The sequence below is a fragment of the Geosmithia morbida genome (genome assembly GCF_012550715.1).
Source record: "Geosmithia morbida isolate 1262 chromosome Unknown scaffold_4, whole genome shotgun sequence".
Taxonomy (NCBI): Eukaryota; Fungi; Ascomycota; class Sordariomycetes; order Hypocreales; family Bionectriaceae; genus Geosmithia; species Geosmithia morbida.
Genome location: NW_023336191.1, coordinates 561,340 through 575,819, shown reverse-complemented (window position 1 = coordinate 575,819; position 14,480 = coordinate 561,340). Strand labels below are relative to the sequence as shown.

Here is a 14,480-nt window from a genome sequence, read left to right as displayed (position 1 = left end):
CGGTTTAATCCATTACGAGTTGATATGTGTTTTAGTGGAACCACGGTAGCAGTCGATGTGCTGTATTGATCCCTCCGTAACTACGACCCAGCGCAGCGTAACCATGGACGCCCCGGGCGTCCATCGATTGTACGGGTTACGGTAGGACTCCGTAACGTGTTTTCCCGAGAATTCCCTACTTCTCCCTTGAGAATTCACGAGTTGGTCAGCATTCGATGCGCGTCGCAAAAGTGTCGATCAGCCCGATTTGATCCATCACAACATGCGGTTTTTTTTTCCTTCCGCACAATCGAATCTGCAGGGCAGGATTTTCGGATAATATAATGACTAAAAAAAAGATCGGACGTACTCTTCCATTGCTTGTCGTTCACTCTTACAGCCGACAGACATGGGGGAAGGAAGGATGGATGACAAAGTGAAAATTGAAAATATAGCATGTTGGATAAAAAAAAAATTGTATGATTTTACACTCTAGCCTTTTCGCGCTTTCCCTTCTTCCTCCAAAATCACAACACGTCCAATCCTACCCGCCTCCGCTGACAAGGGAAGCTCTCATCTAGAGGGGGCGACTAGTATACACGCGAGAACCCAAGCAGGGTAGGTAGGTTGAGTTTTTTTTTTTAGTTTTCTTTTTGTCGTCTGAAAAAAAAAAAGAAAAAAAAAAGAGAGGACCGCCCCCCTCCGAGTCAGAAATGGTTCATGAGATGATGCTTCGACACAACGCAAAAGGAGAGGGGAGAGAATTAGTGGCGGATCTTGGTCTCGGCAGGAGGGTCGTAGGCAATCTTTCTCGACTTGAGCCAAGCCCACTTGTAGCGCTTAGCGTAGACGCTCAGGGCCCAGAGGATGGTCGAGGAGACGAGCACCTTCATTCCCATCTTCTTGCGGTCGTCCATCTCGGGCTCGGCAGCCCAGTTGAGGAACTCGACGACGTCCTTGGCCATCTGCGAGGTCGAGGCGGGGGTCTCGTCCTCGTACTCGATGAGGCCGTCGTACAGGACGCGGCCCATACCGATGCCGGTTCCGGGGAAGTAGGGGTTGAAGTTCATACCGGGGGCGACGGTGACTCCCGCAGGGGGCTCCTCGGGGTAGCCGGTCAGCAGGCTGAAGATGTAGTTGCAGCCACCGTGGCGGGCCTTGACGATGAGGGACAGATCCGGAGGGAGGGCACCCTGGTTGGCGAAGCGGGCCGCCTCCTCGTTCTTGTAGGGCGACGGGATGTAGTCGGCCAGCTTTCCGGGACGCATGCCAATCTCGCCCTGTTCGTCGGGCTCACCGGGGTACTCGTTGGCCTCGGCCAGCTCCTTGGCCTCGTCGACCGTCAGGATCGATCCGACCAGAGTACGGTACGGAATCCTGCTCAGCGAGTGGCAAGAGGCGCAGACCTCCCGGTAGACCTGGAAACCTCGGCGGAGACTGCCGTACAGGGCAGTGTCAGTAACAACAGATGGTTCATGCTGACGGTGTCTCGTGGACACGGCGAGAGGATGAGGAGAGAGAGATAGAGAAAGGGGGAAAAAAAGAGTCATTTTCTTACGCCTGATGGTCGTAGGTCTTGAACCACTGCTCGTGAACCCAGGGGTAGTTGGTAGGGTGAAGACTGTTGCGTCCTGTCAGCATCACACGGTCGTCAAGGGTGGACTCGGGCGTAGCGGTTTATTGCCGCAGTAGTGTGAGATGGCCGTGGAGTGAGCGTGTCCTCTGCCAGCTGTCGTGATAGGGAGGGGGAGAGTTGACATACCCTTCCTCAGCAGGTGCCGAGGCGTAAACCTGAGGTCCGTACAGGTGGTAGTACCAGGCGACGGAGCCGACGGCGAGGGAGGTAGAGATGGCGGCGGCGATGTTCTGGCCCGTGGTGGCCGATTCGTTGGCGGCACCGGAGCTGGTCGAGGCGGCACGCTAGAAAGAGGAGGAAAAATTGATCAGCGTGAAGTTCCATGACGGGTGGATATACGGCCAGAGACGAATTGACGCCTGTCGTATCGGGGGCGTTGCGGTTGTTGTCCTCTCGTTGTGTGTTTTTTTTTCCTCTCTCCCACAAGGGGATCTCTCTCGATTTTCGGGGGGTGAACCCAAGGGAATAAACGGGGGGACGGATCGGCTTACCTTGGAGACGGCCGTCGATCCGTTTCGGAGCCCATTGAGGGCGCGCGTTGAGCGCAGAGAAGTCCTTGCCCACATGACTGTCGAACTGACTGCTGTCCGCAGAGGAAGCCGGAAAGGGAGAGGGTCGGCGATGGGAGGGATTGTTGGGTATCTGGGTCGGAGGACGAAAAGGCTCAAAGGAACGAGGCCAATGTCCATCCGTCAGAGAAAATCCAGCGTTCCGAAATGGGCCGACGCTGATTGGCTGAGATCACGTGAGCCGCCGGAGCTCAATCTTACCGCAATAGCAGACAGCTGTCCCGGCTCCTTTTTTTGCTGTGGCGTCGGTTGTCACCCAGACAGGTTTGCCCTTTTGTCCGCGTCCACACAGCAGAGCCTCAGGTTTCCTTTTTTTTTTTTCCGCTGTGGCTGGTGAGCGGTCCCACAACGTCGGGCTAGAATTTTTTAATTTTTTTTTTTTTCCTCGACCACCCCCTTCCCTGCGTCCCGGTTTTTTTCCGCTCCGATTGTCTAGGCTTTTTTTGGGGCTTGAGCATTTAAATCCGCTTTTTATTACTAATATTTTAGACACTCTCCATTGCTGCATGCAAATTGCGTATCTACATGTCTGATTTATGCCCGTAGGTGGTGTATGACTGCAATACTGACAAGCAGCTCCTTTTGTCACATTGCCCCGCCCCCACCATAACAAACACACAACGACAGCAGCAGCAGGCACTCAAACTTGCAGACAAGCCAGTACGGAGAGTAAATTATCGACATCTTCTTGCTCATACCATCGCATACCGATACCATCTCCGCAACATGACTGATTCTAAAAAGATCTTCTCCCTCGAGGGCAAGGGTCTCAAGCTCGACACCGAGGCCGACCTCGAGCCTCATATTGCTCCCCTCCGCGAGCAGGACGATGTTGAGGAGGTCAGGCTCCTGGGTAACACGCTCGGTGTCGGCGCATGCAAGCTCCTCGGAGAGGTTCTCGCCACGAAGAAGGGGCTCAAGGTATGAAGTCCATGAGCCGGAGAGTAGATGGACGGGAGTTCACAAGAAGAGTGTCGTGCTGACCACGGACCCTCCACCAACAACCCAGATTGCCAACCTGGCCGACATCTTCACGGGCCGTCTGCTCAACGAGATCCCCGAGGCTCTTTCGTCGCTCCTGACGTCGATCGTCAACCTCCCGAACCTGACGACCGTCAACCTCAACGACAACGCCTTCGGCCTCAATACCCAGGCTCCCCTAGTGGCCTTCCTAGAATCGCACGTGCCCCTGCAGCACCTGTACCTCAACAACAACGGTCTGGGCCCGCACGCGGGGATCCTGATCGCCGACTCGCTGTCGAAGCTCCACGACAAGAAGGAGGCTGCGCGCAAGGAGGGCAAGACGGTCCCGAACCTGGAGACGGTCATCTGCGGCCGCAACCGCCTGGAGAATGGCAGCATGACGGCCTGGGCCAGGATGTACAGCCTGCACAGCGGCATCAGGGTCGTCAGGATGGTTCAGAACGGCATCCGCCAGGAGGGCATCGCGCACCTGCTCAGCGAGGGCCTCCGCGGCGCCAAGGGCCTCGAGGTCCTCGATCTCCAGGACAACACCTTCACCATCAAGGGCGCCAAGGCGCTCTCCCGCGTCCTCACGGCCTGGCCTTCCCTGCGCGAGCTCGGCGTCGGCGACTCCCTCCTCAAGGCTAAGGGCGGCGTCCTCGTCGCCGCCGCCCTCGCCAAGGGCGGCAACAGGAAGCTCGAGGTCCTCCGCCTCCAGTACAACGAGATCACGGCCGATGCCGTCAAGGGTTTCGCCGACGCCGCCAAGGATGCCCTCCCCGCCCTCAGGAGAATCGAGCTCAACGGCAACAAGTTCGACGAGGACCTCGACGCCGTCGTCGCCCTCCGCAACCTCCTCGACGAGCGCAAGGAGAAGGCTGGCGCCGCCGCCCAGGGCGCCGCCGACGAGGACTGGGGAGTCGACAGCCTCAGCGACCTCGAGGAGCTCGACAGCGACGAGGAGGACGATGACGAGGAGGAGGAGGAGGAAGACGACGAAGAAGACGACGCCGCCACCGAGGAGAAGGTTGAGAAGCTCATCAAGGAGGCCGAGGAGGCTCAGGAGGAACCCACCGTCCAGCTCAAGGACTCCAAGGTCGACGACCTGGTCACGAAGCTGAAGAAGACGGAGATTTGATTCTCTTGCCCTTCTCCACTGGTTCCCCTCTATATATAATGTCTCTCTCCTCTCTATAAAGGCGTGCACACTCTCTTTTGTCGACCCCTCATCTGTTCCTACGACCATTCCTTTTTTCTTTTTTTCTTTTTTTTGCATACAGAGAAAAACAAGAAGAAAAATATTACATACAACAGCACACCGGTTTTTTTCCCTTTAGAATCGAGCGCTCCAAATCTACTTTCAATACCCCATGTGCTCTGCAGACCTCAACTCATCATTCACATCGGCAGCACCTACTCGTTTCAGAGGGTGCCTACTCGTTTCAGAGGGTGCCTGTCGGTATACATGTACGGGTAGTCCTACCCCTCACCACCTGAACTCTCACGAATGACTGGTGATGTAGAAAAGTAGAAAAGGCAAATTGGTATATTTGCCCCCCCCTCTCCTTTTTGTTTTCCAATGCCAACCACTAAACGATGCTGCAAATGATATGTGCGCCAGAGCCTTGGTATCAATGCTTCCCTGTGTCCTCCTCCACATGATTATTTTCTTTCCTTTTTCCTTCTTCCTTTAGTATCCATGTTTCCATGTCAAAGGCTCCAGTTTCCTCCCGGTAGCAGATCCCTCTTGTCCATCTGTCTCTTTTCACAGGAAAAATACTAGTACTGGTACTGCTAGCCGTATATACAACCTCGACAGATCCCGCAGGCCGATAGCTACAAGTCCGAGATAGACGCAGTCGTCTCACGAGAGGACAAAGGGAAGAGAATGCAGGCATGGAAAGGGAATAAGTCTTCGGCCATCCCACATGCTGCTAGCTGCCGTAGAATTTCGTTCGTTGTCGTGTTGTCGGCTCTCCTTTACATCATGACATCCATGGTATCGGGCTGACCGCCACGGAGGTGCTGAAAGGCGCCATACTGGGTAGCCATGTCGACCTGCTGCTGCTGACGGGCAAAGTCGGGTCCCATGTAGACCGGGTCTGTGGCCTGGCTGTAGGCCTGCTGCTGCCTCTGCTTGGCGGCGAGCTCCTTCTCTCGCTCGCGGCGCATGAGCTCCTCGTACCCGGAATACATGTAAGGTTCGCTCTCGGCCGGCTGGGTGTGCCACTGCCCGTCTATCCCCTGGCTTGACTTGGCAGTGTTCTGTATGGCCATCTGCTGCTGCTGCTGCTGCTGCTGCTGCTGCAGTTGTTGCCGTCTCAGCTGCTCTTCCTCTTCCTGCTGCTGCTGCTGCTGCTGCTGCTGCCGCTGCTGGTTCCTCTCGTAGCGGATGTGGGCGATCTGCTCCTCCTGCTCGAGGGAGGTGCTGCTCCAGGCGAGCGAGGGGATCTCACCCCCACTGTTTGGGGGGAAGATGCTCCACAGCTCGAGGAGGCGCCTCTTCTGGGCGTGGTCGGCGACGCGGAACAGGTGGAGCTGAGATGGGGTCAGGCTGTCCGGGTTGACGCCGTGGATGCGGAGGGCGGCCTCGGCCGTCATGGAGTCGGATGCAGACCGGGTTTGCTGTTGCTGCTGCTCGGCGACCTGGGGGTGCGACACATGGGTCGAGTGATGATAGTGCTGGCTGGCGGAGAAGGCGGGGCTGGCGAGAGAGGGTTCACTGGGGACCACCATGTTCCTCGGGACGCTCTGCACATCGTGCTGGCTGAAGGTCAGATTGCGGGAGAAGAGAGCGGCGAGCTCGTCATGAGCCGCGGCGGACGGCATGCTCTGCTGGACGAAGGCCATGGTTTCTCAACTGGTAGAGAGGGCAGGTCAGTAAGAACATCACAGGGAAAGAATGTGTTAAGAGAGGGGTGGGGGTGATATTATGGGGAGGAAGGAGGAGGTAGTGGTCAAATTCATAGTACATGTATAAGAGTGTGAGAGAGAGTGATCTAGTCAATGAGCGAGGCAGGAAAGAGTCTAGCTTTCTCGGCTTGCAGCTTCCTTTTCTTCTTTTTCTTCTTCTTCTTCTTCTTCTCTTCTTTTGGTTCTCCTCGGGATATTTCAGGAAAAGGCTCTTCTTTTTCTTTTCTCTCCTTTCGGGCTGAGACTGCGTCTGGAGGCAACAAGATATGAGGGGGGAGGGGGGCAAGTGAACGGATGGAACGAACGCGGGGTGGCCTGTGTCAGAATGCGTGCGTTTTGTGTGCGTGGGCGTGCGTGTGTGTGTAAACTGTCCCACGGAAGATGCGGGAAGGAAACAAACGTCTGTTCTATTCGGCTATGCTAAAGAGATTCGAAGCGAGTATATAAATCTAGAAAGAGGGGAGAAGAAGAGGAAGAGGGAGAGGAAGAAGCAAGTGAGAAGACAGAGCGGGAGAGAGAGGAAGAAATGGGGTTCAGGCAGGCCACTTCTCATTGACACAATGAATGCCAGCCTGATCAGAGGGCGGTGGATTTTAGTTGGGTTGCGTTGGGTCACAAGACTGGGGTCTCTGCGTGCTAGAGAGATCTAAAAAAGAGGGGAGAGGGCCCTGGAGGGGTGGAGGGACAGCTAGGACACCTAGGACACCTACTGACTGAGACAGATATCCAGGTCTCTCAAGGGCTGTCACCCAGCCGAATTGCAGGGCGTTATATCGACACAGATACGTATAGTATCCTGCTGTCTGTAGGGGTTTTTTTTTTTTGGTAGTATTTTTTCATACATCTTTTCATCCTTGGATGATGTCTCTCTGCCTCTTACATGTACAGTGTGACAGGGTGAGGGGCGAGAACCGCTGACGGGAGAGAAGGTGGGGGGTTGGGTTTTGCTGCTCCGTACATGTACAAGAGGTGGCATGATCAGTATCATTACATCTCCAGCGGGGTACACCACTGTAATATATATCCCTATTGGGGTAGTACAAGTACTCGTACAGGAAGCTCATCCACTGTACAGATTACAGATACGGTTTACGGAGAAGTATATTATGTACGGTAGTAATCTGTACTGCTGCACTGCTGTAGTGCTAAAAATACAAGTACATATACGTGTCTCTTTGCCAGGGGGTTCCACTTCTAGGCGACGGGACAGATCCCAGCAGACCCCCGAGCAGGCCAGGGTGAGCTGCTGATTCAAGGCAAGAGCTTACACCTTGACCGGAGCAAAACTCTGTCGTCGCCGTGAACTGCGTCGACAACGCTGTCTTCCCTCCTTTCTGAGACCCCGTCAGAGACAGCCAGCACCTAGTCTCGGGCTGCTGTGGCTGCCCACCTTGAATGTGTTGTGTCGATGGCTTCGACGGTCCCAGATCTCAAGATCCTGCACCGGCAACGACATCATCGCGTCCACCCTGAGCAGGGAGGTACTCCGGGCAGGCAATTCCCGCTGGTTGGATCGGTCGGAGCGTGGACTTGTTCAATCGTCGCTTTCCGGGTACAACCGTCTTCCTGGCTCGCCGTCGACAGCAGATTGAAGGCGGTGTATGGTCTTGACGGCACGCTTCGACCCGACGCTGCGGAGACTGCCATGGCCTTGCAGACGCGTGGCATCTAGCGACGACGACGACGACGACGACGACGGAGATGTTGGGTCCCTGGCAGCCAAGCCTCACATCCCGTCCGGCAACGTGCGCTCTCGGAGCTCGTCCCCCGATAAGAAAGACTACACCCAGACACTCCTCGGCACTGAGACGCGTGGCAAGAGATCGGTCGTCATCTTTTGCGGCGACGGCACCAACGATGCTGTTGCTCTCGCGCAGGCTACCATTGTCGTCCACGTAAACGAAGGCACTGACGCCGCCCGGTCGGCTGCCGACGTGATTCTCGTGCGTGCGTCCTTCCCCGGGTGGCCTGCTGACACTGATGAGCGTCAGTCGCAAGCCGGTCAACAGCATCCGGTTCAACTTTTGCGTGGAGCTTCGTGTACAGCGTCTTCGCCGTCCGTCTCGCCGCCGGCGCTGCTGTCAGCGCGAGGTTCCCTCACGGAGTTTTCCGGACTGGCCGAATAGGTCAGCATGCTGTCCGTCGTTGCCGCTGCTGCGCTCCTGCTCTGGTCCTCGATATAGGTGTAGGATCCCGCCTTCTTGGGGCAAGCAGCAGCAGGCCTCGCTTCTCTCAGGAGCTTATTCGGCCGAACTAGCCGTCGTCAGGATGGGATGTGAGAGGCCTGATGCCATGAAACCCCAATCCCTGAGTACAGATCAGCTGCGGTCCTGTCGTTTTCAGCAGTCGCTTCCTTCTCCGGACTGGCAGACGGCATCTTGAAGGGACCCGACCCTCGCCGTCCTTCATCTGTCCTGATCAATGGATGGATTCCTTATTTTCAGACGTCACTTTCCGACGGAATAGTCGCGGATGACCGGGCTTGTAGGTCCTCGCCTCATCTGCTATTACTCCATATAGCAAAAAAACGTTCTCGGAGTAGTATTCGTAACCTGATACCGTCTACGTTTGGTGCAGACGAGATGCAATACCGCTGCTCTCTCGGGAGTATCTGCGCAAGTCGCATGCTGGAAATACGAGGGCATGCTAAGAGTAGTGTTCACTTTGTGTGGCAATCAGATAGCTCGTGAGATGAGCTTTCGCCTTGAAACTAGCTGTAGACTAGATGTCTCCACAAGAGCAGGAGCACGGAGTAGAGGCAGAGAGAAGGGTTGATATGTAGGGTCAGTAGGGACAATCAGTCTATTTGTTAGATGTCGACGTAACTCTCTTTCTTTCTCCTTTCTCAGTTCAGATACTGTGATGGGAGAAGAGCTCAGCGAAAAGTATGTTTAAAAGAAACAGGAAGTTTCCTGAGGCTTCGATTGATGTGATATTGATATATGGGATGTTTCTTCAAAATACGGAGTATCAATGGTTGTAGGGTGAGATGGACAATGATACCAGCCACATAAGAGCCTCAACGAGATGACACAGCCACATATCCCACAACGCCTCAAGCCGCCATCTGTGGCTAGTGCCGACCTGGCGAACTGCCAGCCATGAGAGGGCAACACGCAGCTCTCAGGCTGCCTAGTGCAGCTACCGTCCACCTCATCCCGCCTCAAGGACCCAGATCCAAAAGCTCTCCCCCTCCACCTACGCCGCTCTTCACCCGTCGTATCTGCCTGCCTCCGAATCTGCAGCTGCCAAAACATAGCCACCGACACACAACCCCCCGAGCCCGGAAGACAACCATGGTGAGGATGAAAAAAGGGCATTTCCCCGCCCCCATCGTCATCATCAACCATTCTTTCCCCACACGCGAGCCGCGATGATGACCTCGGGAGAGAGGATGACAGAGATAGAGAGAGCTTTCTTGCTAACGATACCGCGCGAAGACGTCCATAGGCACGGGCTACGACCTGCTCAACTCCATCTTCTCCCCCGACGGTCGGAATTTCCAGGTCGAGTATGCAGTCAAGGCGGTCGAGAATGGAGGTACATCCATCGGTATCCGGGCCAAGGACGGCGTCGTCCTGGCCGTCGAGAAGATCATCACCTCGAAGCTGTTAAAACCTGGTGCCAACAAGCGCATCGCCACCATTGATTCCCACGCAGGAGCTGTATGCCAACACTCCCTCCCCACCCCCAAAAAAACCCCAACCCCTCCTCACCCTCTTTTTCTTTCCCCGAACCTGTCGAGGCCCATCACCATCACCGACCCCGCCGCAGCGGCCTAGCTAATGACTTGCGACACATTCAGGTTTACTCCGGCATGATTCCCGACGGCAGACACTTCGTCGACCGCGCCCGTGACGAGGCTCAATCATGGCGGTCGACGCTCCGTACACCGATCCCGACGTCCGAGCTGGCCTCGCGCATGGGCAGCTACCTCCAAGCCTACACCATGTACGGATCCGTCCGGCCCTTCGGCATCACCGCCATTGTCGGCGGCGTCGACCCCTCGGGCGACGAGGACCTCGACGGCGTTGTCGGCTCCGGGCCCTCGTGCGGCGCTGGCGGCAAGATCCCCGGGAAGCACGGCGGGCCCTTCCTGTACATGATCGAGCCCAGCGGCCAGTACTGGGGCTACTACGGTGCCGCCACGGGTAAAGGCCGTCAGGCCGCCAAGGCGGAGCTCGAGAAGCTCGACCTGCCCGCGGGCAACATCACGCTCGAGCAGGCGGTCAAGGAGGCCGCCAAGATCATCTACCACGCCCACAAGGACAACAAGGATAAAGATTTCGAGCTGGAGATGACCTGGATCAGTACCATCGACGGCCCTACCAAGGGTCGCCATGTCGAGGTCCCCAAGGAGCTCAGGGAGGAGGCTGAGAGGCTGGCCCGTGCCGAGGACGAGTCCGACGACGAAGATGATGACAAGAAGGATGATGAAAAGATGGAAGAATAAGGTATCTAAAAACAAACAAAAAATCTTCACAACAACACAAAAATAAAGTCAAATCAAAGGGGGGCGCGGGGTGCAATGTAGTACTATTCCATGCGACAGTCATAGAAACATAATTTTTTTTTCCCTCGGAACGGACCAAATTCCGTAGAGAAAAAGAAAAAAAAGAGACATGAAATGAAATGAGAAACTTTTTGTTCTTTTGATTGATTGCTTTCTATACAGAAAAGAAGAAAATATGAGAGCCCATTTCTTTTTTTTTTAAAAGAAAAAAAGTGGTATACATTGTGGTTGGTTATATGGTCACAACTGATGTAATGGGTATCAAGACGACTGCTGGCGAGATGCCATGTTCTGAGACCAGTTGTACCACTCCTGGAAGAAGGACGACTGGACCTTGCCCTGACCGAGAACCCAATCTGACCAGGTCTTTGCGTAGACGGCGGCGACCTTGCGGATTGAAGACCTGTCGATGGCGAACATTGTCGACGCGACGATGAGACTGGCGGAGCTGGCAGCCTTGGCGTAGGCGTGGGAGTCGTCCTTGGCGGCCTCTTCGTGGATCTCGATAAGCTGAGATATGAGCTCATTGACCTCTCCTTCATCTCCTTCTTCTCCTTCTCCTTCTCCTTCTTCTTTATCAGGGTCCTCCTTACTACCGCTGCCGCTACCGCCGCTGCGAGCCTTCTTCAGGGCAGCCTGATACTGACGGATGGAGTCGGCAGATCTGGAGGCCAGATCCTTCCTGGTGGTGGACCGCATGAGGTTGAGGAGGGGGAGGAGCAGGGACAGGGCGGCCGGGTTGGCGGCCTCCTTCCTGACGTAGATGTTGACCAGGTCAAGGATGCGGTGCTTGAAGTTGACGACGGTCTGCTTGGCGTCCTTCTTCTGCTTGGAGGCTGGGTGGGCCCGCACGCTTTGCTTGAGCACCTCGGACAGCTTGCCGTCCATAGCCAGCATCTGCTCATCCGTCATGTCCTGCTCGTCTTCGGACGACTCGGCCTCGTCGTCCAGGTCTAGACGGTGGCTCTTGAGGATGTTGCCCAGCTCGTCATCTATGTCTATCCTCAGAGACTCGGAGTCCTTGTTTTTCTTGTTCTTCTTCTTCTCCTTCTTCTTGTCATCATCATCATCATCGTCCTCGTCGTCCTCGTTATCTGAGCCATCATCGAAGTCCTTCTCCTCATCTAGATCGACAAACTCAACGTCAGAGTCGAGTTCGATACCAGGAGGACCACCTTTCTCGTCATCATCATCCGAACCGGATTCGTCGTCTTCTTCTTCGTCGTCGTCGACGTCCATGGCCTCGTCGTCCTCGGTGCTGAACAGCTCCTTCTGACCCTTTGTGCTCTCGCTCGAGGCCAGCGGGCCCGTCAGCAGCTGCAGGCCCTCCGGGGTGATCTGTGGGGTGAAGGACTCGAACACCTGCTGCGAGACGGCGCGCATCAGCGACGATGGCCGCGCAATCATGGACAGTAGGATCTCGACCAACAGCTCTGAGGCGCCCTCCTCATCCAGCTTGCCCCGCTTCAGGCGGTCTGTGAACTGCTCCAGGTCCTCGAGAACCTCCATCGCGTCGGGCTCCTCGTTGTACAGTTGCAGGATGGAGACGGCGTGCAGGACGGCCAGGCCCTGAGCCACGGGTGTCGGTGACGACAATCCTTCGTCATTCTTCTTGGATGACGGCTTGCGCTTGTTGCTGTTGCTGCTTTTGTTGTTGCTGCCGAGGAGCTTGGTCATCCGCGACAGGGCACCGTCCACGGCACCTTTGATCTCCCCCTCCATGGACACGGCGGTCGGGTCGATGGACGCCACGGCCCGGCAGAAGACGGCCATGCCTCCGCTCTGGCGGATCAGCTTGGCGAACGACGACTCGAGACGGGAGCGGCACAGCGAACGGACGGGCTCCGTCAGGAGTGAGCCGAGGATGTCGGCCGGCTTGGCGTAGGCCAGACGCGCGAGCTCCTGCAGGGCCAGGCCGGAACCGTTATTCTCGGCTGAAGACGGTGACGATGACGTCTCAGGGTTGCTGAGCGATCTGGACAGATGGTCGACGTACGTCCTCAGCGTGGACCGGGCGTCTGCTTCCTCCATCTTCGCGAGCTTGCCGATGGGCTGGCGGATGACGTCGAGGCACTCCCTCTCGTGGGTCGCGTCCATGCTGCGCAGCAGCTTGTCCGTGGTCTTGGTGTTGGTGCGCTGGTCGAAGGCGTAGGCGCCGTTCTTGCCCAGAAGGCCCCGGAGTATGACGGGCAGGGAGGCGGGGTGGGAGGCGGCCGTCGCCTCCATGGCACCCAGGGCCTTGGTGGCCGAGCGGTGGACAAAGCGGTCTTTCTTGGCAGCCTGGTTCATGAGGCACGACATGAAGTTCTTGCTGAAAAGGCAGGCGATCTTGGCGGGCTGGTCGACCAGTCCAGTGAGCATCTTTTGGAAGACCATGAAGCCCTTGAACTTTTGTCCATCTGTGGCACTCTTGGAGAAGAGACCGTCTGCATGGAAGTTGACAGTCTTAGTTTTAATTTTTTTCTCTGCGATTTTATTCCACATGACGGAGATATAGAACCAAGATGATGAATCAAGATAACGATAGAAGAAAACAATACATGGAAAAAACAAGAAGAAAAAAAAAGACTTACCGTCAACAACTCGAATCCAAAACTGATCAAAGTCTTGAGCACTGACAGTCTCCTTGGCAAAGTGAGCGAGGAGGGTATCCCATACGAAATGCAGCTGAGCTGTCCAGTTGGCTTGCTTGTTGGCCTGAGGGGGGCCGTCGCTGGTCTGCTGCTGCTGCTGCTGCTGCTGAAAGCTCTCCTTGAGCACGGAGGCCATATCGCACAGGGACTTGGGAGCGAGCGGGTTCTCCCAGGGCTTGATCCTGTCGAGGCGGGCGCGGGGGAAGCGTTCGAGGGCAGCCAGCCAGATGGCAACACCCTCGGGGGTCCTGGCGAGCCGGGCGCCGGCCACTCTCTCTAGCGTCTCGGCGGCCTGCTGCCCGTCCATCTGATCGAGGGCCTGGACGATGATCCAGCCGCACTGGGACCTCATCCAGACCTTTTGGTAGGCGAGCCGGAGGACCAGGTCGAGGACGGTGTGCCACCTGGATGGCGGGGAGAAGAGGACGCGCGACCGCACGAAGCACGTCAGGCCGAAGAGCTGGCCAAAGTAGTGGTCCCTCTCCTCCTGGCCAGGGATGTTGCCCCCGGCCGCCGTCTTGTCCATCAGGGAGCCGATGACGGCGTCAAACGTCAGGCCCTTGTATCTCGTCTCGCACAGCGGCATTGACGGGGTCTCTGCTCTGCCGTCCGCCCCGGCGTCGGGACCGCCGCCGGCTCCAAACAGCTGACTGAGGATCTCGGTGATGACGAGGCTGAAGCCCAGCCGGGAGGCGTTGCGACCGCTGGCGAGACCTCGGAACAAACGTCGGTTGAGGTGGCGCTCGAGGACGGACTCGTCGACGCCCTCGCCGTCGAGGAGGCTCGACACAATGCATCCGGCTGCTTGGAGGCGCTCCTTCTCATCCTCGCTACCTAGGAGCTCGTACAGTCCGGCCTCGCGTCGCCTCTCGTCGCCGACGGGCGACTCGACGAAAGGTGCGGGTTCCAGGCTGGGCTTGGTGCTCTGCGTCACTGCTGCTGCTGCTGTTGCGCCGCGGGCACCTCCATTGGCCATCTTGGACTTCTTGCTGGGATCAGAGGCATCCTTGGAGCCGCGCTTGCGTTTTCCGCCCATGTTTTCTGATTGAATAGAGGTTGAATGTCGCTACGTCTAGAAAGCTCCAAATCTCTAAGCAATCTAATTCATTATTGCAATTTACCCTACGTAGACGGTAAAAAATAAAAACCTTACAAAAAAAAGATTCTGCCAGCTCCGACCGCCAAAGACCCCCACCAGGAGAAAACCAGTACTATGCTCACCGCCTGCCTATTACGATAATGCATATAACTGCCACTGCCGTGATATAGGCTTA

General features: G+C 56.3%; 6 protein-coding genes across 6 annotated transcripts; 3 read left to right on the top strand and 3 right to left on the bottom strand.

Moving 5' to 3' along the window:
* Positions 1 to 743: 743 nt before the first annotated feature.
* Positions 744 to 2,181, bottom strand: GMORB2_5653 (ubiquinol-cytochrome c reductase cytochrome c1 subunit; the record flags this gene model as incomplete). The annotated part of the gene is made up of 4 exons (XM_035467623.1): positions 744 to 1,416; positions 1,538 to 1,600; positions 1,742 to 1,899; positions 2,107 to 2,181. The coding sequence occupies 4 exons, from the start codon at positions 2,179 to 2,181 to the stop codon at positions 744 to 746; spliced, it is 969 nt and encodes a 322-aa protein (XP_035322589.1).
* A 729-nt stretch (positions 2,182 to 2,910) lies between these two features.
* On the top strand, positions 2,911 to 4,285 carry GMORB2_5652 (Ran GTPase-activating protein 1; the record flags this gene model as incomplete). Its single annotated transcript, XM_035467622.1, has 2 exons — positions 2,911 to 3,105; positions 3,194 to 4,285. 2 exons carry the CDS (start codon positions 2,911 to 2,913, stop codon positions 4,283 to 4,285), a joined length of 1,287 nt encoding a protein of 428 aa, XP_035322588.1.
* An 842-nt stretch (positions 4,286 to 5,127) lies between these two features.
* On the bottom strand, positions 5,128 to 5,997 carry GMORB2_5651 (uncharacterized protein; the record flags this gene model as incomplete). Its single annotated transcript, XM_035467621.1, has 1 exon — positions 5,128 to 5,997. One exon carries the CDS (start codon positions 5,995 to 5,997, stop codon positions 5,128 to 5,130), a length of 870 nt encoding a protein of 289 aa, XP_035322587.1.
* Positions 5,998 to 7,468: 1,471 nt separating this feature from the next.
* Positions 7,469 to 8,186, top strand: GMORB2_5650 (P-type Cu2+ transporter; the record flags this gene model as incomplete). Its single annotated transcript, XM_035467620.1, has 2 exons — positions 7,469 to 7,659; positions 7,718 to 8,186. 2 exons carry the CDS (start codon positions 7,469 to 7,471, stop codon positions 8,184 to 8,186), a joined length of 660 nt encoding a protein of 219 aa, XP_035322586.1.
* Positions 8,187 to 9,356: 1,170 nt separating this feature from the next.
* Positions 9,357 to 10,513, top strand: GMORB2_5649 (20S proteasome subunit alpha 7; the record flags this gene model as incomplete). Its single annotated transcript, XM_035467619.1, has 3 exons — positions 9,357 to 9,395; positions 9,501 to 9,725; positions 9,866 to 10,513. The coding sequence occupies 3 exons, from the start codon at positions 9,357 to 9,359 to the stop codon at positions 10,511 to 10,513; spliced, it is 912 nt and encodes a 303-aa protein (XP_035322585.1).
* A 321-nt stretch (positions 10,514 to 10,834) lies between these two features.
* Positions 10,835 to 14,242, bottom strand: GMORB2_5648 (DNA polymerase phi; the record flags this gene model as incomplete). The annotated part of the gene is made up of 2 exons (XM_035467618.1): positions 10,835 to 12,999; positions 13,147 to 14,242. 2 exons carry the CDS (start codon positions 14,240 to 14,242, stop codon positions 10,835 to 10,837), a joined length of 3,261 nt encoding a protein of 1,086 aa, XP_035322584.1.
* Positions 14,243 to 14,480: the final 238 nt, after the last annotated feature.